This window comes from Ovis canadensis, chromosome 19 (genome assembly GCF_042477335.2).
Source record: "Ovis canadensis isolate MfBH-ARS-UI-01 breed Bighorn chromosome 19, ARS-UI_OviCan_v2, whole genome shotgun sequence".
Taxonomy (NCBI): Eukaryota; Metazoa; Chordata; class Mammalia; order Artiodactyla; family Bovidae; genus Ovis; species Ovis canadensis.
Genome location: NC_091263.1, coordinates 73,251,551 through 73,275,842, shown reverse-complemented (window position 1 = coordinate 73,275,842; position 24,292 = coordinate 73,251,551). Strand labels below are relative to the sequence as shown.

The window sequence follows — 24,292 nt, the reverse complement described above, 5'->3', positions numbered from 1 at the left end:
CCACCCTGGTCTGCAGGGGAGGTATTGGCACTGCCTCTGCCCCCTGGGGGTGTTTCAGTGACAAGTGGGGGCTAATTTCCCTGACGGGACCCTCGGGGCCCACCGCGGGCACAGATGCGGGGAGCAGGCCAGTGGCTCTGAGCAGGCCCACAATGGACGGGCGACGGTACCTGTATCGGTCTGTGGAGAGGCTGCTTCCGGTCTCCAGGGAGCTCCTGAGGTGGCAGAAGTGAGACAGGATTACCAGCAACCCCAGACAACCCTGCCCCTCCCCGCGGGGCCCACACCAGCTCAGGCCACCCCAGGGAGGCCCAGGTCAGCTCCCGGGGGAAGGCCTTAGGGCCCGCATGCAAGAAACCATGTGCTTTCTTTCCCTCTGACAGGTCAGCGGGGACACTGCCCTGCGCCCTCCCCACTTGCCGGTGCAGGGCTCGGTCCAAGGGCTTCCTGTTCAGCCGGGAAGCCGAGGCCCGAGGCCCCGCAGGGCAGCTCTCTGCAGGCAGCGCTGCACCTGGGGGTGGGGCCTGGGGCTGCCCACGTGCCCCCGACCACAGACCGCCACTTCCCAGCACGAGCTGGCCTGCGCCTCCTCACCTGCTCTCACCCTGCCTGCTCCTGCAACGGGCCTGTCACTCCAGCCTCAGGGCCTTTGCACCTGCGGCTCCACCCCCCTCACACTCGGCCAGGCCTTCCCTGACTGCCTAGAGCTGCTCCCCAGCCCGGCCCTCACTGCTCCGTGTGCTCCCTCAGCGCCCGCGTCGGCAGGGCTGAGCCGTCCATCCGGGCTCACTGCTGTCTGCCCGTCACAGGCCGCTCCTGAAAGCAGGGCCTGCCTGCTGCCTCACCGGGGGGGGGGGCCAGTCGCAGCCACGACGGTGCCTCCTCTGACCTGTCACCCCAACGTGGCCGGAGGGGCAGAGGGTAGTCGGAGGGAGGGGGCCCTCCCCCGCCTGAGAAGGAACAGGCTCTGAGATGGAAAGTGCTGCGCATCGGACACTCTGGGGCCGGGCAGCCCCGATGTCGGTGTGTTTGCCTGAGACCAGCCTGTCCGCCCCGAAGAGGCTGGGGCACCATGGGGAGGGCCACCTGCTGCACGCTGGCAGCCTCGGCCGCGGGGTGTCCAGCTCTGGGTCCGGGCTCTGAGTGAGCCTACCTGGGCTCAGACGTCACCCCACCCAGCCACACAAACTGGAACAAGCGCCCCTCTCAGCCTGCGTCCTCATTTGCGAAGCGGAGGAGGATAAAGCTCTCGCAGGCAACCACATCTGAGACGTCGTGTCTGTTGGCCCCCCCTGGCGCCGTGCCAGCGACCCTGGCTTCACACTGGGGGCGCCCACGAGGCGGGGCCAGCTCCCCAGCACAGCCCAGCCCGGCCCGGCGGCCCTGGGGAGCGGCTGCTGGACGCAGGATGTGCCCCCGGAGGCCACGTCCTCGGCCACACCCCTCCTCCGTTGCCACATTGCTCCCCAAGTGGGCAGCCCTCCCGCCCTGAGTGCCCCGCAGGCCTTTTCCCACCGAACGCCCAGACATCCAGGGCATCTGCTGGGAGTGGCCTGAGCTTGGCACTGAGGGCCCAGCTCTTCCGGGCCACCGCTGGACGCCCACCATGGGTCATCTGAGCTTCGGCCTCGTCTCCCATTCTGCGTGTCCCCTCTGACTTGCGATTCGGCTACTTCAGGTCCAGCGAAAGCATCGCTGGTGGCCGGACGCCACGAGCTGCAGAGCAGACTCCCCAGGATTGTCCCCAGGTGGCCCCTTCTCTTGCCTCCAATGAAGAGCCGCAGGCGGCTCCCCCTCCCCGGACCCAGAGTCCCGCCACTCCGGGGCTTTACCCCAGCTGCCCAGCAGCTCTGCCTGTGTGTCCACAGGCCTGGCCAGGGTCGGGCAGAACAGAGGACGTGGGTGGCGTGTCAGGAGGCCCCCTCGGGCACTGCCCTGGACGGTCACCGTCCTATGCCCGCGCTGGGGTGGACAGAGGCATTCTATGATGGAGAGAGGCTGGTCAGGCACGCCTTCCTACGCCCTTCCAGGCTGGGAACTCGGCTGGGACCCGTGCCGGGAGAGGTGAAGAACTTTGATCCCTAGGAAGCCCCAAGTCCAGACAATCGCCCCACCCGGCTGCTCAGACATGGAGGAGCCACGTGAGGCAGCGCCGGTGTGACGTGTCAGGGACGCAGCCACGGGCTGGGGTTCCTGGAGCCCAGGGCAGCCGTGCCACAAGCCAAGGGGCCTGCTCCCACCCGAGTCCTGCTCCGACGACATCCTGAGAGCACGGCGAAGCCCGGCGGGCCGCAGAGAGCATACCGAGCCCTAGGTCCTTTTTCCAAACGCGTCCTCGCCTAAACTGCGTGAACCTCGAAGGTACCTGGACTCATAACCCACCCTCCCTCTTTACAAACGCTGACCTTGCAGCTCAGGGGCTCCCGTGCCTGGGACACCATTCCACCCCCTCTCTCTTGACCCTGCAGCCAACTCCTATTCACCCTCCAAAACCCTGCTCACGTGTCAACGCCTTCGGGCAGACTTGTCTACTCTGTCCCCCAGTCAGAATCCGTCCTTCCCATTTTCCTTGCTGCCTCCTTCCCTATCCCCTCTTCTCTCTCCCCCTCCTCTAGTGACGTATTTTTGAGCAGTCCCTATGGACTGGGCGTTGGTCGACCAGCGTCACCTCACGTGGCCTGTCGTGACACTCGGGACCGAGGTACGGAAGGAGGCACAACAACCTCCTCCAGGCAGCAGTGTCACCTGCTGGGCAGGCCAAGATGCGGACCTGGCCTTCCCGGGCCAGCCCAACCCCGGGGCTCCCCTCCTCCTCCCCGTGTCCTGCCTATCCTGGGGGGCCCCTTGGCGGCCTGACTCCCTGGGCAGCCCCCCTCACGGTGTGCACTGACCTGACAGCCCAGCTGGGTCGGGCTCTGAGTGGGGACCGTCCCGCCTCTGCCCTGAGCCCGGCCGGGTCCACGCAGCCTTCAGAGCCACGGCCTGAGGCCCACTCTGCCCATCACCCTCCTCCCGATTAGCCCAGCGGTGCTGGGAAGGGCACAGCCCAGCGCCTGGACTGGGAACCCACAGCCTGGGGCGTGCTGGAGCCCCCCTGTGCCTTGGCCTCCCCCTCGGAACGCGGGGTGGCGGTAACACAGTCGCTGTGGAGAAGCGCCTGGGAAACCAGAAGGTGCCGGGCAGGCATATCTGCCCGACCACACGCTACTGTGGGGTCACATCCAGCGGTGCTCGGGGGACGTGAGAGACCCAAGGGGGCTGGGCTGCAGAGGCCGGCTCTGCCGCGGGCCAGCTGTGTGGCCTTGGGCAAGTCGAGGGACCTCTCCGCGTCTCAGTTCACAGTCCTCGTTTACCGAGTTCGAGGAAGGTTAGATAGGATGGTGCATTTACGGCCCTGGGAACAGTGCCAGCCAGTCAGCGCTCCATAAATCCAGCTACGACCAGCAGAGGACCCCAAACAGCAGCATATCACGTCACGGATCAGAGGAAGCTGTGAGCAGACGCCACAGGTGACCTGTTAGCGCGCTGCATTAACACACCGATTCTGTGCGGACAGCTGCCTCTTCTACCCACATAAAGCCCCTGTTACGGTCACGGGGGAATCGGGGTCTGGGGGCGAGTCATCCTGTGTCGAGGGCTCTTACTGCGGGCTGGTGGCCCCTGGTCCAAAGCCGTCTGCCCTGCCGTGCCTCGCTGTGCCCAGAGGTCAAAGGAGCTCAGGGGGCCCTGGGACCCGGCAGGCTGGGCCAGCCAGCCAGGGCTCCAGCCCCCCTCCCGCCTCCAGCGCGGGCTCGGGGAGACGGCCGTTCCAGCCATCACTGCACAGGGTCTTGTGCCCTGGGACAGTCCTTCCCTGAAGCCCCCGCCCCAGCCCCACTGGACCAGACTCCAGCAGAGGCCACTTCCTCCCCTTCAGAGTGAACTGGGCGTGGCTCCAAACAGCGCCCGGCCACCTACCAAGTTTGGCAACAGGAAAGACAGCACGTGCTGAAGGTCGGGAGAGGGGCCCCTGGGTGCGGGGAGTGGGGGGCAAGGGCAGCGACTGGCAGGGCCCGAGGGGGCTTCCTGGGGCGCTGTCTGGCTTCTGCTTGGGGGTCTGCGTGCTGGCTACCGGAAGTGTTCCGTTTGTGACAATTCACCTAGCCGCACACTGGATTCCAATAAATCTTTATTGGATTTACACTAAAAACAAAACGGAAAACGCCTGGTTCAGCCCCAGCCCGCAGCAGGAAAAACCCAAGTCCTCGCAGCCAGTGGCCATCCCCTCCGGCCACCCGCTTCCTCCCCCTGCAGCTGTGTGGCCTTGGGAAAACCCTTGCCCCTCTCTAGCCTTGGTTTCCCTCTGCAGAGCTGCAGGCCCAGGCTGTGCGGTAGACACACGGGACGCTTCTTAGAAACACAGGGGGACTGACACCTGGGCCCAAATCCAGACCACTTAGCCCGAACCTCTGGGGTCGCGCTCCTGTACCTTGCGTGTTGTTTTAAGAACTCTTCACTTTGAAATAACCACAGGTTCACAGCAAGACGTACCCCAGCCTCCCCCACTGATAACACTGAACGTAAAAACAGGCGTCAGGCCCTCAGCCGCTGCAGCTGCCCAGACAGCTTTACCACATGTGCAGCTTTGCGTGACCCCCACCTACACTCAAGCCCCAGGACCACCCACCGCAGGGCACTCGCACCCACCCCTCCCTGCGCAGCCACACCCCCTCCTCCCCAATCCTGCGCCCCCACAGCCACCCATCCGCCCGGCATCCTGTCGTTTCAGGCTGTTACCACAAACAGAATCACACAGGATGGCTTTTCAGCACTGGCTTCTTATTCACTCTGTGTAATTCCCTGGAGGTTTGATTCCAGCTGTTCCTGTATCAACAGCCCTTTCCTCTTGACAGCTGGACAGCACCCACCACACGGACGGACGACCGTCTGTTTATCTGTATCCCCCCCGCCCCACACACACCCTGGGAAGGATGCTGCGGCAGGTTCTGGGCCAGGGGGTCTGTCAGGGATAGAACTGCCCTGAACCTTCTCCAACGGGTTTCAGTGTGAACCCAGGTCTTCCTTCCTCTGGATCAAAGGGCGTTTGCCAAGAGTGCATGTCCCCCGAGCCCCCCAGTGAGCTGTCTCCCAGAGGAGCCGTGCAGGCGGGACCCGGCCCCCAGCCTCCTGGCCGGCCTGGCATGTGGCCCCGGCCCCACTTCCGGGCGTTCTGACACCTCGCTGTGGTTTCAGCTCGAGTTCTGACAGCTCACGGCGCTGACCGTGGTGTCACGCGCTTACCCGCCTCCGCGCGCCTTGTTTGGGGGAGTGCAGGTGTCCTGTGTGTTCCCACAGATCCCCAGATGCATCTAACCCGGAACCAGCCAACTCCCCAGGGCCCCCTGAGCTCTAGAAAGTTCTGTCAGATTGAGAAAGAACACCTTTGCCGGTGTAAGGCGTCTTCCAGGCACACTGTGCTTTCTGGAAGGGCCTGGGCGGGGTCCTGGCCACCACGGCTCTGAGCTGGAGGGCGACTGTCCGCTCCTGAGAAGGAAAAGGAGGCCTCGGAGAGCAGGGTCGGGGTGGGCAGAGGGCAGGCCACCCCTGCCCTGGAGCCCCTCCAGGCCCGCAGCAGAGGCAGCTAGAGGCACGGCGCCTCCACTGCTGACGGGCCCTGGGTGTTGGGGTTATTTGTGGAATTTACCTCCATTTCCAGAGGGGCGGGCAGGCCGCACGCCTCCGTCTTACTAAAAAGGAAGCACATGCCCACTGCACCAACGGCAGGAAAGAGCAGCCGGGCACAGCGAGGAGATAGTGCCTGCCTTCCAGCCCAGGCACTGCGGGGTCTGAGGGCGTCTCAGGGCCTGGCCGCGGCCGCAGCATGTGCCTGGATGGGGGCTGGGCACGAGAGCACACTCTGTTCCGCAACCCACGCTGCCCTCCCGCGCTCAACACCTCACGTCTTCCGGTCGTCAAACACTCCTCTACGTCACCCTCGGGAAGCGGCCGGGAACCCCGGGCACACCTCTTACTGCCCGCACGGAGGGGGCGTCGGCTGTCCGGTCAGTGAGGGCTCTGTGCAGGTGGCGGACGTGCGCGCAGGTCCCAGCCCTGGACTTTCGGGGTCACAGGGTGGGATGTGTTCTCGACTCCGAGGCAGGCCCATGGGCTGGACGACACATGGTGCAGGGACGGGCGAGTCATCCCGGCCGCCCCTGGGGCTCCCGAAGTTTCTGTTGCCCCTGAGCCCCCGGGCAGCTGGACAGTGGGCACTGGGCCGGGCGGGGCTCACCCCTCACGGCTGCCCCATGTGCAGCCCCTTCTGCTCCGGGGCTCTAGGGCAGGGCGCAGAGAGGGAAGGCGGGGCAGGCGCCCTGAGGGTTCGTCCCACCTCCCCGCAGGCGGAGCCGCTGCCTCACGCCACCACCCGGGTGCCCCGATCATCTCGGCCCCAGGCTCCTGGTCTGTGGTATGGGGCTACCGCCTGCCCCGGAGACTCCAGGGCGGCTCTCGGGAGCCGACGGGGCAGGGACCTGGGGGAGTGCCATAAAAACCAGCCTCTGCGGCCAGCTGCCCTGCCCAGGCCCCCAGCGCCGGGCCCGGCCCCCCTTGGAGAAAGCCACAGAGGCCCTGCCCGCCCGCCCTGCCTTCCTGTGCCGGCTCTGGGCCTTGGACAGCCCTGCCCATGGGCACATGGGGTGACTGTCCTCGGGCCAGCCTCCACGCCCTCCGGCCTGCCAGGAGTCTAGGAGACCGTCCGCTGCCAGGGGAGAGGTGTCCCTGCCCAGGCCCCTGGGCCTCGGGACAGCGGTGTGGAAAGGGAGCTCAGGCGGCAGGCAGGCGCCCTGGGTGAGACCCGGTGTGGGCACCACACCCATCCCCAGGAAGGCGGGCACTCCGACCAGGCGTGCCAGACGAGGGGGCCACGGCAGGGCTCCCCTCGGCCCCTGCTCAGAAGAGTCTGCAGAAGCGGTGACTCTGAGCCCAGGCCTCGGCTCCACGGGGTTGGGTGCAGGGAGTCAGCACAGCCAGGGTCTGGCCTTGTTCAGGCAAGGGTCCCCAAGGGGGCAAGATGGGACATGGGGCGCCAGGCTGGGAACCTGCCGCAGGGACAGAGGCTTGGACAGGGAGCCCCTGACCACACTTGCCTGCCGGGAGCACCCTGAGATCCCAGCCTCCGTAACCCTGAGGCTCCCACCAAGACTTTCTTGCTGAGGCAGACACTGGCTGAGGGGCCGGGGCTGCTGGCCAGGGCGTGTCCAGCCTCCCTATCTGCTGGGAGTGGGCTGAAGCCTTGTCACGTGGCTGGGAGCCTGGCCAGACCTGTGGCCTTGGGTGTGGAGTCTGGGAGCGCCGTCCTGACACCCCGGACCTGGTTCACTGACTGTCAGGGGGCAGAGATGCCTCAGTCCAGACCGGCCGGGGTGGGGGTCAGACCGTGCCGCACCCCTCTTCAGACACTCCTCCTCGAGTCTGCCTGGGGACCTGTTGCTACGACAGCTCCCATTTTACAGATGAGAAAACTGAGGCTGAGACCTGGCTGAGGCCGCCCAGCTGGCGAGCAGCCCCACCTCGATCCGGACCTGGTCCCTCGCCCTCTGATCCAGGGTCCCCACCATCTGCAGCCATTAGGCAGCTGACCCCAACCAGGACATCCTGGCCCCACTCACCCTCCTCATCCTGAGGGTGGCCCTCCACTGGCAGGTTGGTGGTGTTCCATCAGATCCCCGAAAACAAGCCAACTCACCCCCAAATCCACGCTTTTATACACTTTTCAACTAAGTAAGGCGCGGACTTCCCTGGTGACCCAGGGGCGAAAAATCTGCTCGCCGCTGCAGTGGACGCGGCTCAATCCCTGTTCCGGGAACTCACCCCACAAGCCGCGGGGCAGCTAAGCAATGGGGAAGACACGGCGAGCCAGAAGTAAATTAAAAAGTAGGGCACTCTCGCGGCTCAAAAACACAACGCAAAAAGATACCCAGAGGAAAGGCCCCTCCCAAAGGCCCCGCGCCCACCTGCCTCCCAGGGAGGCTTCTGCCCTTCAGGGGGTGCCCGCCACGAGCCTCCAGGCCTCCCCACAGAAATTCCTAGAGCGAACACAACAGTCAGGAACACGGTGACGTCTGACTCAGGGGAAGGGCGACCCCCGGGTCCACAGCCCCTCTGGTGTGGGGTGAAAGGCAGGCCCCACCCCATGGCAGGGCGAGGCCGGAGGACCCTGCCTGGACAGAGGGCACAGTGGACACCACCCGCTGTCCTGGCCAAGCTGGCTGTGGACTGTGCGGGGCCACCTCCCCTTCCGGGTCCAACCTGCGGCCTGCTGGACAGCGTTCCCAACACCAAGCCAGTCTCAGAGCCAGCGGACCTCACACGGCCAGACAGACACACACAAGACGCCTCTCGACGTGCACAAATCAGCCACGCGGACCTCACACGGCCAGACGCCTCTCGACGTGCACGACGGCGCTGTGAATCAGCTCCGCTGCTGTTTAGTCACCTAGTCGTGCCTGCCTCTCTGTGAGTCCCTGGACTCTGGCCCGCCAGGCCCCTCTGTCCATGGGACTCCCCAGGCAAGAACACTGGAGTGGGTTGCCATTTCCTCCTCCAGGGGATCTTCTCGACCCAGGAATCAAATCTGTGTCACCTGCTTGCAGATGGATTCTTTACCACCGAGCCACCTGGGAAGCCCATTAAAAATCAACTATATTTCAATTTTCAAAAAGAGATAGCTCCCAACCATCACACACAGACATGTGTGCGTGGGACACACGTGTACACGGCACACGTGTACACAGGCCCTCCCGTGAGTGGCCGGGAGCTCCCGGCTGGTCTCAGGGTCATGGCGAGCAAGAGTCAGGCAGGGATGTGTCCCCAGGGCCTGCGCGGGACACCCACGGTCACCGAGGCTCTGCCAAGGTCCTTCCATTTGCATTTGCCTCCCTTCCTGCAAGCGAGCTGTGTTAATGCACCTTAGCTGAATGAAAATTAACAACAAGGGATATTTCCAGAACCCACTGGATCTGGGTGTTTCCAGGTAAACATCACCGCGAAACGGAGGCAGGGGTGGGGTGGGGGCGCGGGGAACAGTGCGGCGCCTGTGCTGAGTTCGGGCACCGGGCCACCTGGGCCCGTCCTTCCAGATGCCCCCGGGCAGTGCTATTAGCAGCGGACATCCACCCTGCAGAGGAACGAGCTGGGTACTCTGACTGCGGGGTGGATGGAAGGGGCAGCCGGTGGGGAGGGGAGGGGACGGGGGCTGGGTTCGTACAGCTGCCCGGGGACCCCGCCTGAAGCAGCTGGAGGCAGACCCCAGCTCGGGGCGGGGGGGGGCACTTTCTCCAGGGCTGCAGAGGGGCCTGAAGCCTTAGTGGGTGCCTACAGGCAGAGTCGTGGGGGCGGGCAGCCCCCAGACCCACGGCCGTGCTGGTCCCTGGACACTCGGGGAGCCCTAACCCACCCCGCTCTGTTCACTGGGAGGACAAGAGCTCAGCCTGAGGGCTGTGGAGCGGGGGCGCCTGTTTCAGAGGCTCTGAGGTGCTGAGACGCCCGGTTCCCACGTGTCTGCTTGTGCTCGGGACGCCGAGAGCTCTCCTGGCGGACGGCCAGGCCTGGGGGGAGGCCTTGGTGCCCTCAGCCCATGGGGTGGCTGCGGCCGCGGAGCGGAGGACGTGCCTTTAGCCAGCTGGCAGGCTGAGCCCCAGGGGTGCAGAGCCCAGTGGGTGGATGGGGTGGCGTCCTGGGGGCCGTCGCAGCCTCTGACCTCCCTCCCCTGCGGTCTGCACACACGCCGAGCTGGTGGTGCCCCGCCCCATGGCCCCTCTCGGGCAGCTCCCGAGCCAGGGCTGGGGCTCTCAGGTGGCTCCCGAGCCAGGGCTGGGGCTTTCGGGCCTGTAACGCCTGCGATGCCTTCCTCACCCCACCGCCCCCGGCCCGGGCCGGCCTGCAGCGGGCACCCTGGGCACTGTGCTCCGTCAGCCGCTCAGACTCCCCCAGCTTTTCCCATTGTCCCGCCTCACCCGGCCTGGGCCCAGCGAGGGGGCGCCCTCTGGACACGCTTCTGGATGAACGGAGGAGAAAAACAAACTTCAGGCTGAAGACGACAGCGCGGGGCGTCCCTCACTCACGGATGCTGCGGCTGCCCCGCCCTCACTGAGGCCTGGCCCGGCGGCACCCAGCGGCGGGCCGGGTGGACCCACGCTGGCGACAGCCTGGTGGGAAAGCTGGGTCTAGAAGGACAAAGGTGGGCAGCAGCCAGCGTGTGAACACAGGGAGCGAGGGGGTGGGGAGGCAGCAGGGGCGGGGGGACCCCGAGATCTGGGGTGAGAGGGACGGACGCGGCTGCCAGGGAGGGTCACAGCCCCGCTGTCCCCAAGCCCAGCTCCAGCCCCGCCTTCCACTGGCCACCCTGCGGACCGCCCGCCCTCTCTGCCGTCCTGCGCCTTCTGCACCTGGGGCTCCCAGCCGGGACACCTGGCCAAGGGCTGAAGGCTGGCCAGGGCACGTGTCTGGAACAAGGGCAGGATGGAGGCAAAGCTGCTGGGGGGCATGGGGCTGCCACGGGCTCTGGCAGTGGGAGGCTCCTGAGGCCAGGACGGAGGGGCACCCAAGGGCTGAGACATGTCAGTGGAGCCCGGGACCAGCCCCACCTAGGGCTCTGTGGGGAGCTGCGTGTTTCCCCAGTCTCAGCCCTCCCGCCCGCGGACAGGCCCTGGGTCCTGCTCGGCCTCCAGGGCGACTGGGAGCCGTGGCTGAGCAGCACGGGGGTGCAGAACCCCCGCCCCCGTCAGCGTCCCCTGGGGGACACTGCCTTTGCCCCAGCACCCAGGCGCTCCCTGCAGTCCATCGGGGGCGGGGAACAGCCCATCTCACAGACGGGACATGGGGCTTGGCCGCCCCCAGGGGGCTCAGCACGGCCCGGGGGGGTACCCCTCCCACAGGTGCCGGTGGAAGGATGTGACGTGGATCTGAAATGGATGGTGAGCTTCCCTGGATAACACACAGTGCCCCAGGCTGCTTTCGGGCTTTTGAAAAATGTTGAGCATATACCACTGGGAAAAGAGGGAAGGTGCAGGAACAGGGGAAAAGATTCTCATTTACAGGTCAGGTCCCAGCTGGCTAAGCAAGAGGGAGATGGAAAGACTCGAGGTGGCGGGGGGTCGCCAGCCAGCCAGATGCCTAGCGTCGGGGTCCTGTGGATTTACCCGACACGAGCAGCCATGATCCCTCTCCTCCCCGCCGCCGAGCGCGGACCTCGGGTCTGTGACTCCAGGCTGTGTGCTGGGGCCAGGGGCCAGCCGCCCAGCCGAGCACTTGCCTCCTGAGCACCCGGCTGAGTGCATCGCCCGGCGCTGAGCTGAGGCCGCCAGCTCGGCGGGCTGCCCTCTGACCCCAAGCATGCCCAGCGGGCTGTCTCCAGCCTCGGTTTTCTGCCCACCCCCGCCCAGAAACACAGACCTGAACCCCGTCCTGAACACACAGGGCAGTGGCTGAGACGGAGCTGGCCCCATCCACCCAGCTCCAGGCCTGGCTGATCACCACACAGCCAGCCTCCTCTGGGCATGGAGGTCTCAGGAAGGCCATGAACCCCGCGGCTGACCAGCGGGACTGGAGGGGTCCTGAGAACACACCCCAGGCAGAAGGCAAGGAGGAAACGGCCACGAGAGTGTCGGAGCCCCCGGACTCTCAGCCACACCCAAGCCTGACCCCAGGCTGGTCACCGACAGTGACCGTTAAAATCCCTTCTGACTTGGGTTTCTGACCTTTGCAACCTGGAGACTTCTGGTTTACACCCCCTCCGTCCTGCTGGTTCCCTTACCCTCCCCAGAACCGTGTCTCTGAGGTCCCAGCCTGTCCCGTGCGCTCAGAGTCCAGGGGAGGAAGGGGACGAGGATATATGTAGGCACGGATCCGCCCTGCACTTTACTGCATCACTGAGTCCTTATCGCTGCCTGCAAAGTTGCAGTGATTGGCTCCACAGTACCGAGAAAAGCCCCGAGGCTCAGAGAGGCGAAGTCGTCTGCCGTGAGCTACACGGCCACTGGGCGGCAGATGAGGGGTCCTAAGGAAGCTCCTAAGGCAGAGGCAGGTACTGGGAATCAGCCCGATCACCTCAGTGCCTCGGCCCCAACTTCTCCTGGGCCCAGCCAGTTTTGGGGGGCTCCTCCGAGTGGCCCTGATTGCTCAGCAGCCCCAGAGCTGGTCAGGGACTGAAGCTAGACCAAGGATGGGGGATCGGAGGGACTCGGGGGCGCCTGTGGCCGTGGCCCCTGGACCAGAACCGGGAACGGAGCAAATGTGAGCAGATGCTCGGTTCTACTGGCCTGCAAGCCCTGCAGGAGCCAGGCTGATGACCAATGCATCCCTTCCCTCATCAGCCATTCCAGACAGACGCAGGGGCCGTGTTGACGAGCAGGGAAACCGACGAGGCCAGTAAGACATCTTGCAGTTAGCCACGCTCCAACCGCCGCGCGCAGAGCCAGGGGCCGTTCCGACGGGACCCTCTCCCAGGGACCCCATGGGGTCAGGCGCGCCCAGGATGGGGAGCACGGGGCATCTCAGGCCCCTGGAGCCCTCAGGTCCCCAGCTCGTCGCCGAGATGCCGGATAAACAGGAGGGAAGGCCAGGCCCCCCGCTGGGTCCGTCCAGGGAGCCTGGCCTTCAGGTCCAGGGGGGCCTGAGCCGGCACCCCGCCCGGGCTGGCTTCCACCCCACGGCCCTCGGCCCCACCAGCTCCACCCCGTCTGCCCTGCAATCTGCGCCGCCTCCACGTGACAGAAGCCGGCCCGCCGCACAGCCCGCGTGCAGGAAGACAGACGCAACAGGGCCCTTGCTCCCCTCACCCGTGAGTCCTAGTAGGCTGCGCACGCTCGCTTCGGTCTCCAAGACGGCACCAGGAGGGACGGCCAGTGTGTCTGTCCCAGCTCCTGGGCCCGGGGACCGCGGGCGGGAGAGTCAGGCCCACATGAACACTGCGCTGGTGCCCGGGGCAGGCCTGCAGGCCAAGGACACCCCGGGGCGGGGGCGGGCAGGCGGGGTCCTGGCTCCGGGTCGGGGTCTGCAGAGGGTCTCCAAGGTCTCCAGCTCAGCGCCAGGGGCCAACCAGGCCTCAGCCGGCAGCTCGAGGGCGGAGGCCGGTGGGGTTCAGCCTGGGGGACCGGGGATCCCTGTCAGGGAGGCCTCGCACAGAGGGCCTGAGACGCGGGGGGCGGTGGTCACGGGCCGGCCTGCCCCACAGTCCCCAAGGGTCCAGCTCATCAGACCCAATACCTGCTCCGGCCTTCGTTTTCAGTTAAACTTTTAATTTTGAGATTAATTGTAGATCCACCGGTAGTTGTTAAAAACAGCCCAGAAGGAGGCTGTCTGCACTTTGCCCTATTTTCCCCGAAGGTAACGTCCCTGCAGAATCCAGGACAACGTCTCCATCACGACGCTGACACTACCGTCCATCTTAGACGACTTCCTGTGCCACACCCACGCGTGCGTGTGTGTGTGCGCGCGCCTGCGCACGATCGCGCGTGTACTTAGTTCCATGCACTTTGATGTGCGGGCTCACGAGAAAATGCACAGCGATTCCATCCCCTCAGAGTCCTCGTCTGCCCCCATCTTTAGCACCCACACCTGCGCTGCGGCTCTCTGGTCTGAAACGAGGTCCGTAACCCACATCGTCTCTCTCCACACACGTTATGAGACAAAAGTCAACAGACGGCCTCAGCTGTGGCAGCATAGAGGGGACAGGGCAGCAGGTCACGATGAGGTAGCCGGCCCGCCTGTGGTGGGTGCTCGGGGACGAGGCCAGTCTCCCGCCCCCAAGGTGACAGCCGCTAGGATCCCAGGTGGACACACGGCCTGGCTCCCCACCCGGGGGCCACGAGGGACGCTGCCCTCGGTGTCTCGAGGCTCCGCACGGTGGCAGCTCTTGGCAGAGCTCCGGAGGTATCAGCGTCTGATCTTCCTGCGACTGTGAGGAGAGCAGACGCGTTCCTGGAAAAGCCGCTGGACGTGACGTGATGGCCACGGGAATGTGTCCAATGGTGGAGGCGTCTCGTGGAGTGAGGGCTGGGCCCAGGGCACTTCCCCGAGGTTCTGGGGAAAGCCTCTGGGCCTCGGCCCTGCAGGCCCAGCCCCCACACTGTAGGGAGTGGGCTTCCCCAGCCCGCTGGTCAGACGCCTCTCCCCGTGTCTGCCCTGAAGGCCACCCACGTGTCCAGCGGCCCCTGCTGAAAGCCCAGGGCACACCGTCCACCCCATGGTGGCGGCTCCACCTGCGTCCGCCTCCTTCTGGGCAGGGTCACTGTCCCCAGGGCGCAGCCGAGGCCCCATGCTGGACAGGAGCTCACAACGGTACCGATGCAACTGATCTGGGTGGCCGGCTGGCCCAGGACACACGGGCGGCTGGGAGGCCTGTGGGATCGGAACCCTGGGTGCCCAGGGCCAGTCTTTCCCATGTCCCTGCTCCTGCTGCAGCTTTGCTTCCTCCATGGAGGCCACTCTGCCAGCCACCGGTCAGGGTCTCCCACCAGAGGGAGAATGTCGCCTCCTTCACGGGCTGGATGGTTACCCCACCCCCTCGGGGGCCCCGAATCCGGAACTGCAAGGCCGAGACCGGAACCTCCGCTCGGTGTACCCGGCCGGGTGGTTGAGCCTCTTCAGTCCTGCAGTGCTTCCATCCGCGCACAGCACTTCCCCAGAGAGACCCCACGAAGCCGGACACAGCGGGGGCCTGGGGGCCGAGGACCCGGAGGGGGGCTGACCTTGCAGCATGTGCAGGCGTTGCTGCACCATGCCAGGGAGTCGCCTCTCGGTTACACGGATAGACGAGGAACGGGCAGAAAAGATGGAAGCAGGGATTACCGGCGTGATTTAAAATTTCTGAGCACGTACTGTGTGCCAGGCACCCCCAAGGACCCAACGCCCTGGGCTTCTGATGAGCTGGAGGACTGGGCTCTGGGTGGAGAGGCCTGAGCCCCGCATCCCTCCTACCCACCCTGATCTGCGACAGAAGCTCCCACAGAGGCAGCAGAGGCATCGGCAGGCGTCCAGCGGGCCCAGGCCCCCCAGTCAACGTCGGGGGTCCTCGGGGCCGCGTGGCCCAACGGCAGAGAAGGAGGCTGAACCTCACCACCCACAGCTGCCTTTACTCAAGAAGGAGTAAATCAAAAGCTCCCCGAGGTGCTACTTCACACGGCGAGAATTCCTATTACAAAAACGAACAACCAAAAATCAAAACGGCAAGTGTGCGCAAAGATGTGGAGAAACGAACCCGTGTGCAGTGTTGGTGGGAATGTGAGACGGTGCAGCTGCGGTGGAAAAACAGCAAGGAGGTTCCCCCAGAAAAGTTCAGCAGTTTCTAGAGGATCCGGGAATTCCACTTCTGGGCACACACACAGAGGAGCTGAGGGCAGGGTCCCAAGGAGGCCCTGGCGTCCCCACGTCCACACCAGCGCTATTCACAGCAGCCAAAAGGCGGAAGGAAACAGGTGTCCAGAGTCAGACGAACGGGTCAGCAAAGTGCGGTCCAGACACACGATGGAATATTTCAGCCTTAAAAGGAAGGGAGTCCTGACAAAGGCTGCAAACACGGATGAGCCTTGAAAACGTGCTCAGCAAAGTAAGCCAGAGAAAGACAGACGCTACAGGATCCTGCTTACACGCGTCCTCAGGGCGGCTGAATCCCAGATACAGGGAGAAGGATGGTGGGTGCCCGGGGTCGGGGAAGGGAAGGGGAGGGAGTGCTTAACGGGGACCGAGTCCCGGTCTGGGAGGATGAGCAGGTGTTGGGGACGGACGGTGGAGACGGCCGCGAAACACTGTCAGCGTGCCTGCTGCCCTGAGCTGCACGCTCAGAGATGGCTGCACCAGCCAGCCTTCTCTTACGTGTGTGTCGCCACAGTTTTACAACAGATGCCGGCAAACAGAGGCCGGGCCTCGCCTGGAAGGCTCCCAGGCCACGGGAGCCGACAGAGGGACTACACTGTGCAGAAGGGAGGGCCAGGGCCCAGGGCTCCCCTGGGCAGTCGAGAGAGGGGCATGACTGGATCTTGGGGTCCGAGGGGTGGGGAGAAAGGGCACCCCCTGGCAGGGGGCCAGCATGGGTGCACCCCACAGGGCAGGCAGGACTCCGCGTATCTGCTGTGCGTCCGGGGGACGACGAGCCCCGGGGCCACAAGCCGTGCATGGGATGGGGCGTGTGTGAAAGAGCTGGAACGTCCGAAGCCCAGCGCCGACTTCTGCTAGCTCCGGCCCCTCGCCTCAGCCTCCCGTGTGAGTCTGCCCAGCCCGCACTGTCCGGAGCTGACCCTGCCGCTCCGGATTCAGAGGAAGCCACAGGTCCAGAGAGGGCAGGAGGCTGGCCCAGCGTAACTCAGTGGGCCGGGGTAGAGCTGGAGGGCAGCGTCCGAGTCCTGCTTGGCCAGCTCCAGGGAGGGTCAGGGCCTCGGAGACTCCGGGGCTTGGGTGGACGGAGGGGAGAGAGAGCAGGAGCCAGTGAGCAGCTGGGGGGCGGGGCAAGGGGTGGACTTGGGCCCTGGGAAAAGCAGCAGGCCTCGCGGGCGCCGGGAGGGCGCTGAGCACTGGCCAAGGCCTCTCAGGCCCCGGCAGGAGGAGGCAAAACCAAGTGAGCCCGCAGGTCCCTCCCCTGCCACACGAGGGGCCCTCAGTGCCCTGGGTGAGCACTGGAGCCGCGGTCTGCTCCAGCTTCGGGAGAGCACGTGGGGGCGGGCAGGAGGCAGCAGAAGAGTGCCCCGCGAAGGGCCGCCAGCCAGGACGCCCCCCAGCCCGGCCCTGGCTGGGTGTGTCCCCCGAGGCCAGCCAGCCAGGGGTCCTGTGCAGGCCTCCGGGTCCCAGACCTGACTGGAGGTTGGAGTCAGATGAGAGGTGGGGAGGGGAAAGGTCTCTCCTACCTGGGCATGGAGCTGCCTGCAGACCACAGCCTGGAGCCTCCCCGGGGCCACCCTGGCCCCTGGCCAGGCCCCGAGCAGACCGGCAGGAGTGGCTCCTGAAGGCCTGGGCTGGGAACCTGCCACCCTCTGGGGCGCGGGCGCCGGAAAGGACAGCAGAGATCCCTGCCCACCCCCAACTTCCCTCCATGGTCCGGTGCGGGAACCGCAGCCCCCACTGCGGATCAGAAGCCTCTGTGGGTCCCATGGCCCCTGCCCACAAGGGGAGCCCCTCCTGGGGGCCAGAGGCCTCCTGTCCCGGCGCCGCCAGCACCTCTGGTCTTACCTCTCACGTCCTCTCGCTCACACTCGGGGCGTGGGGCGTGGGCCAGACACCACCACTTTCAGTAAAGCCGTCGGAGCATCACAGAGCGCGGCTCTGGGGCCACCCGTCGGGGTCCAACCCCCAGCGCCACCCCTCCCGGGGTTAGTCAGTGACTCAGCTGCACCATCTGTACAGAGGGGACAGCGACAGCTCCACCCCCAGGGTCACCGTGCAGGTCAGTGAGCGAGGCCTGCAGAGTGCTTGCAACCCTAGGCCCGAGGCCCGCGCAGCAGAGCACCCTCCCCTCCCTGATCAGCCGGCACCCACTTCAGCCTCCGGCCTGCTGTGGGGCGTGGGAACCCTCCCCGTCTCTGGGCTGTCGTCCTGCCGGGCCCGCGGCACTGCACTCACACCATCTGTTCACGGCCTACAGGATCCCAGAAGCTACGTCTCACTGGGCTCTGTACCCTCTTGCTTCCCAGGTGGCTCAGTGGTAAAGAACCTGGCGGCCGACACAGGGGACACAAGAGACCCGGGTTCGATCCCTGGGTCGGGAAGATCCCCTGGGGGAGGGCATGGCAACGCACTCCAGTGTTCTTGCCTGGAGAAGCCCACGGACAGAGGAGCCTGGCGGGCTACAGTCCACGGGGTCGCAGAGAGTATACAATGCACCTGTACCCCTGAGCTTAGGGCAGTGCCGGGCACAGGACCCATCATTCATTAATCAACAACGCCTGACTGAGCAATCACTATACACGCAGTACTTTTCAAGGTGCCGGACACGCAACAGCTAACACACGGTCAGCCCCTCTGCCCTGGCGCAGCTGACACTCCAGCGGCCAGAATGGCCCAATCAGCCTGTCAGGGGGACGCGGTGTGGCTCGGACAGAGACAGTGCTGGGTGGGGAAGGCGCTGGGGAATGTTTTTAGGGTGGCACCTGCCGTCTAGAGTCGGTGGCTCCGGGCAGAGTGAATGACTGAGTGAGCGAGCGGATGGGTGAATTACAAACGATTGCCGCCGCTCCCCAGCAGCCCCGAGGGTCTCGCACGCCCACTGCAAACTCCTGCAGCCCGACGTCCTGTGTTCACGGAGCAGGAAGTGACGTGCCGTGTAAGTGTAGTTACAGTCGGGAGGGGGCCGACCTTAATTAAGACACTGTTAATTAAGCTTTCCGTGTAGGCCTGGCCTTGGTTGCTAGCAAAGTTGATTAAGGAGCTGATCCTGGAGGCGTCACGATTTTCCCATTTCATTAATGAATCTCCTGCTCACTGCGTCATCCACCGTCCGGTCTACTCAGGGCTGGCTCCGGCTGCCGGAGCTCCCGGGTGGGAACCTGCCCCCTCTCAACGACGACAGAGTCTGGATGCCCAAGCTCTCTTTAGGGCCCAGGGGGTGGAGGGGAAGAGGCCGCAGGATGGGGAGGTGGGGAAGGGGCCGGGGGGGCTGGGGGCAGGGCTCCGCCTGCAGCAAGTCTGTCCAGGCCGGCCGTGTGTGCAGCGCACTGGGGGAGAGACATACCGCCGAGCACGGGGCTAGAGGCCGCCATGAGACCTCAGTCTAGTGGTCTACCCTTCTCTGGCCTCAGTCTCCTCCTCTGTAAAATGGGATCATTTCACAGCACGGGTGAGAACCACGGAGGCGAGGGGTGTGAGAAGCCACGAAGCCAAACAGCGCAGCTCTGACGGTGGCTGCGGTGGTCCTGGGCTGGGGCCTCCAGGCCCTGGCAGTCAAGCGTCTAGAGACATCCTATCCCCCACGCTGCAAGCCCAGGGACTGCACCGCAGGTGCCAGGAGAGGCCTGGTTCTGGTCCGCAAGCCTTTCTGCAAAACAGGCCCCCCCGACTTCGGCCACCCCCTCCCCAGTCTGTGTAATCTCTGGTGCCCATGGGCTTGGGGGCGGCACGTGGGGGAAGCCTGGGTGTCCTGCTGCCAAACTGTGGGAGCTTGAAAGCCAGGGCGGTGAGGAAGGGCCCACAGTGGGGGGAACCCGACCTGCCCTCCCCACAGTCCAGCCCCCTCCCAGGCGAGTGGGGGAGACAGGCGTGGTCGGTGGGCCCTACTGGAGGCTGTGTATTCCAGTGCAGGCTCTTGGGCTCCCAGCAGACAGAGCGAGTCTGCACTGGTACCGGGGAGGGGTCCTGGAACTGGAATGGCAGCCGCGTGCTCAGAAATCACAATCGGGCAGGACCCGCAGCGGTGCCAAGGAAAGAGGCCACATCCGCGAACGTCACCAGCAGCTGAGCATCGAAATCGCGTGGGGAGAACCACAACGTTCCTGAGGCTGCAGCCCTCCCAGGACCCAGAAGCCAGGATCTCAGGTGGGACCCAGACACGGGAGTTTTAAAGCTTTCCCCAGTGATTCTAATGCAGAGCTGGGCTGAAAAGCACCCCCCACCCCCACACACACCTCGAGCTGGGGCACTCCCAGTTTCCTGGGGATTTGTTAGCCTCAGTTGTCCCATCTCTAGAATGGGAGTCCAGAGGCTGCTGCACAGATTCCACCTCGGAGACCTCCCTCCCCCAGAGTTTCACAGCCCCTGAGACCAGAGAACGTCTCTGACCTCAGGCTCCCGGGCCTAGGCAAAGGAGGCAGGAGTGTCTCAGGGGTCAGGGGGTGGCCTGTTCCCAGCGATAGCGGAGGTTCCATGCTGGGGAAGGATTTATTATTTGTTTCCCCCCCCAAAAAAAAGCAGGGGCAGGGAGTGAGAACCCGGAGTGATCGGCTCCCATCAACAAACCAAGCCGTGGGCTTCTCCACTTAAAGGGCAAAGGAACGTCACAGCAAACCACGGAGCCCGGCGCCTTCCTCACCCCGGGGCCCCACCTGGGCCTGCTGGCAGCACCAGCGGCAGGAGCGACGCCTCCTCTCGTCCAGCTCTTCCAGCGAGTGGGCTGTCTGGCCCGGGGGGAGACCAGTGGGCGCTGCTTCGCTTGGGCTCCAGGGACCCTCGTCAAGGTGTAGGGGGGTCCGAGGCCTTGAAGCACCCCCAGGGGTCCCCCCACATGATGCTCCAGGACCTCCCCCTACCCAGGCTTTCGAGTCCTGGGGACTGAGCCCAGCCTGAGGGCCCAGCTCTGCCCTCTGACCTCACTGCACAGCCCCCAAGTGCCCACAGCAGGAGGAGACTCATGGTCCCCAGTCCCAGAGGAGGGGTCCTGCAAGGACAGAGACCCAGCTGCTGAACCCAGAACGCCGTAGAGCCCCAGGGAGCTGCGAAGGAAGCTGGCATCCTCATCCAGCGTCCCAGGAGGCGCGGGCTCGGCTTTCCATAAATACCCGGACCCGTGATGTCACCGGCCCGTCCAGACGTTCTCGGACTCTGGGCCCGGGGCCCAGCAGACAGGTGCTCTGCCGCTGGCCCACGGCACACCTGGGTGTTACGGAGTGACACTGGCGATCCCCGCTCGGGAGGGCAGGCTGGACCTTCGCCCGTCCCTGGAGGGCACGGCATCCTGTCCCACCCTGACCTTCCTGCCAACCTTGCATCAGCCACGGCTGAAGGGCTGATCACGGCAGAGCCGGGCACGAGAAGCCATTTCCAAATGGACAGAGGGGGACTGAACCAGACGCCAGCACGGTACCAGCAGGTCTGGGGACCCCATACGTAGATTTGGGGGGTGATCAGCCCTCAGAGACAGGGAATTTCACAGCCCAACAGAGTCCTGCTAACAGCCTCCCCTCCCCCCCCCCACATCATGACCACCGACAAACACATACACTGCAGGGGACAGATGCTGGCATCTATGTCTGGTGGCCAGCTCCCTCTGCAAGCCACCTGCACGGCAAAACGCCCTCCCCCCAGAGGGCCTGGCCCCCAGCTCCCAGCTGGGCTGCGGCCCTTCTGACCTCAAGTCCCAGGCATAAGCCCGCCACAAACACTCACAAATGGCGTCTTCCGCACGCCATCCTGTCTGGAGGGGGTGGGCGGTTTTCCCTTCTCTCTCCCTCTCCAGCTGGGAAGGCTCTATGTGGTTAGAGGAGCAGGGCGATGCTCAGGCGAGAAGTGGAAGGGAAGAAAATTAAATCGCGGGCGAGTCACATTCCCGGGGGTGGCGCACTCCTCCGCGGAGGCTGGGGCAGGAGCAGGGGGTGGCAGTCGCGGGCTCCGAAGGACCCAGGCACGCAGGGCTCACGTGGTGCCCGGGAGCCTGCGAGGACGTCGGGTCACCATGATCGCCTGGCCTCCTGCGAACACCTCGGGCTTGGGCCCTGCCGCACATCCGGGGTGGCGGGGCGCGGGGGTTGGGGAGCGCTGGCCGGGGGAGGGGGGGGCGACAGCATCCGGAGGAGGGGCCGGCGCAGAGGCTCCCCCCGCGCCCCGGGAGCAACGTAGTGCGGGCCGAGCTGGACCAATCGCCGAGGCGCTCGTCGCCATGGCAACCGCAGCATCAGGCGCGGCCGCCCCACGGCGCCCTCGCTGCAAAGTCACCCAGCAGGCGGAGAGCGCTCGAAACCTGGAAATCCGTTGCTAAAATGCACGCGCTGCTGCTTCCCGGGGCGGCTTCTCTCTGTCTTTGACCCGGAGACGTGCGAGTCACGGAGTGCACGGAGCTGGCGCCCTGAAGTCAGGCCGGCTGTTTCCCAGATTGCCTCTGCCTCCCAAAGGCCCTGAGACCCCGGGCAAGCCGCTTCTCGCTGGGAGACTTGACCCATGCTGCTGTAAAATGGGATCATCACAGCGATGTCGCGGGGTGCCAGGAGGGCTTACCACACAGAGCAGCCGCCCCCGCGCACGGCTGGTTATCAGTCGCCGGCCATATCCTGGGGCGAATCTCTGCTCAACCGTGGGGTCCCCTCGTTCATTCACCCACCCACTCATTCCAACGGCCCAGGGACTGGCAACCCAGTGTGAATAAGGCCAAGTATCTGCCCTCATTCATTCATGAAAACGCTGTGGTTACACTCTAAGGAGGAGACAGGGAGTCAGCACGCTCAGCTACAACTTCGCATGGTAAGAAGGATCAGGAGAGAAATAAAGCAAGAGGCGGGAGGGGGAGGGAGGAGAGAGAAGGGAAGCCCACTCACACGGGGAGGGGGCGGTCAGAGGGGGATCACGTGGGCTGAGACCCGTGTGATGGAGGATCTGGGGAGAGGCAGCCAGGCAGAGGGGAGACCTGGAGCCAGGGTCCTGAGGCAGAATGCACTGCGGGTCGAGAGCCGCTGAGGAGGCCAGGGCGCAGCAGCAGGCGAGTCGCCGCGCGGTGACGACGGGAGGGTCGCTGTCCATCCTCTCCCCACAGAGGCACTTTGGATCAGAGTCTGTTTCCTCATTTGCAAATCAGGAACTCCAAACCTACTTCGTACATGCATTGAAAGTGAAGTTGCTCAGTCATGTCCAGCTCTTTGTGACTCCATACAGTCCCTGGAATTCTCCAGGCCAGAGTACTGGAGCGGGTAGCCTTTCCCTTCTCTAGGGGATCTTCCCAACCCAGGGATCGAACCCAAGTCTCCCACATTGCTGGGGGATTCTTTATCAGTTGAGCCACAAGGCATATATATCTACATAGACACACATAATATATACAGTTAATATATATATAAATTATTTACACACGTATATAATTTTTACGTGCAGTAGAATCCTGTAACAACCTCAGTGGGATACAGGATTTTACGGAAGAGGAAACTAAAGCCAGAGGTCCAACACGCGCTGAGGGTCACCCGGCTGGCGGGCGGCACACGGGGGCGGTGTGACTGCAGTCTTGGCTCTTCAGCAGCTGCCTGACTTCCTCGCTGGGTCGGTTACCCGGGCCCTGGCTGACAGCTCAGAGGGCCGATCCCTTCTTCCCAGTGTCTCTGGGCTCTCAGCCCCGCCGGGTCCAGGGGGCAGGGCGGCGGCTGCGTCCTTCTTCCTTCCTTTACGACGGAGGAAACAGAACTCAGAGAGGGCAAGTGACTTGCCTGAAACCGCACAGCAAAATGAGGCAGAGATGGGACCCAGTTCCAGCGGCAGGCCCTCACAAGGGGTCAGAGTAGAGACGGGGGCTGCATGACGGCGGTGGAGGGCATCGGGACTGCTGACACTTCCTGAGCAGCACCTGGGAAGGACCCATCTTGCCCCAGCAGAGCCTTCCCTCCCGAGACAGAGGCTGCCAGATAGTGGGCTGACCTTGCCTTAGAGCCTGCTCACCTCTCCCCTCACTGGAGCTGCATGGGATTTTAATCGTGACCCCCTAAATAACAGCAGCTGCAGCTCAGGGCTCCACGAGGCTGGCTGTGCTCCAGTTCTGATGTTCAGTGACTTCTCAGAGCCCCTCCCACCCTGAGGGGCCTCACCTCCACGCAGCAGTGGAACCAAGACTCAACCTCCTCAGAGACGATGATTTTATCATGTGCATTTTCAAGAGGAGGAAACTGAGGCTCAGAGCAGCTGCGGGGAGGGCGGGTCAGCCGAATGGCAGAGCTGGCCCCAGCGTCCCTTTCCTGGGTCTCGGCCCTCGGAGCCTCCCTGGGGGTCACAATATCACCTGCACACCCACAGCTTTTGGGCACATCCTCCTCACAGACTTACACGTGAGTTTCTTATACGTTAGTCTGTTATTTCAAAAAAGGGCAAACGAAGAAGACCCTGGAGTTCAGACACAAGTTCCAAGACTGCAGGTGTTTACGAGCCACCTGGGGGAGCGGAGTGGGGTTGCTGGATGTCTGGTGGTCGGTGTCCAGCGCAGGGTCAGGTGCAAAGGAGTCTCCAAAAATTGTGCAGCTGAGATCGCAGCTCTGAACTCTCACTAGAGACGCGCAGGCTCGTCTTGCTGGGACGTGACGCAGGTCACCGAGCAGGGGCCGTGACCAGAGGCGCAGTCGTGAGCATCGGCTCTGCCCGCATCACACCGAGCTGCCCCTCGCCATCAGAGGGGGCTGTCACTCACTTTCTGGAGGTGGAGCCCGAGGCCACAAGTGGGCCCAAGGGCACACAGTCGGGAAGCAACGCTGCAGGACATTGCACCAAGTGGTTGTGGCGCTTTCCTGACCGAACCGGATGCCTGGGGTGGGGCGTGGGGGCCGCGGGCCTTTCCAAAGGCAGGCTCCCCGCCTCGCACCGCAGCAGGCCTGGGACTGGGGCACAGTGTTGGCGCTGGGACCCCCCTCACCCTAGCAGTCACCCACTCTCC

The 24,292-nt window shown here is 64.6% G+C and overlaps 1 protein-coding gene across 1 annotated transcript in view; it reads right to left on the bottom strand.

The window, feature by feature from the left end:
- Positions 1 to 21,113, bottom strand: part of IQSEC1 (IQ motif and Sec7 domain ArfGEF 1) — a 138,348-nt gene extending 117,235 nt beyond the window's left edge. Inside the window, exon 1 of the mRNA XM_069562211.1 lies at positions 21,064 to 21,113. Coding sequence (XP_069418312.1) covers positions 21,064 to 21,086 — 23 coding nt within the window. The 5' untranslated portion in view covers positions 21,087 to 21,113. The remainder of the gene's footprint in view (positions 1 to 21,063) is intronic.
- Positions 21,114 to 24,292: the final 3,179 nt, after the last annotated feature.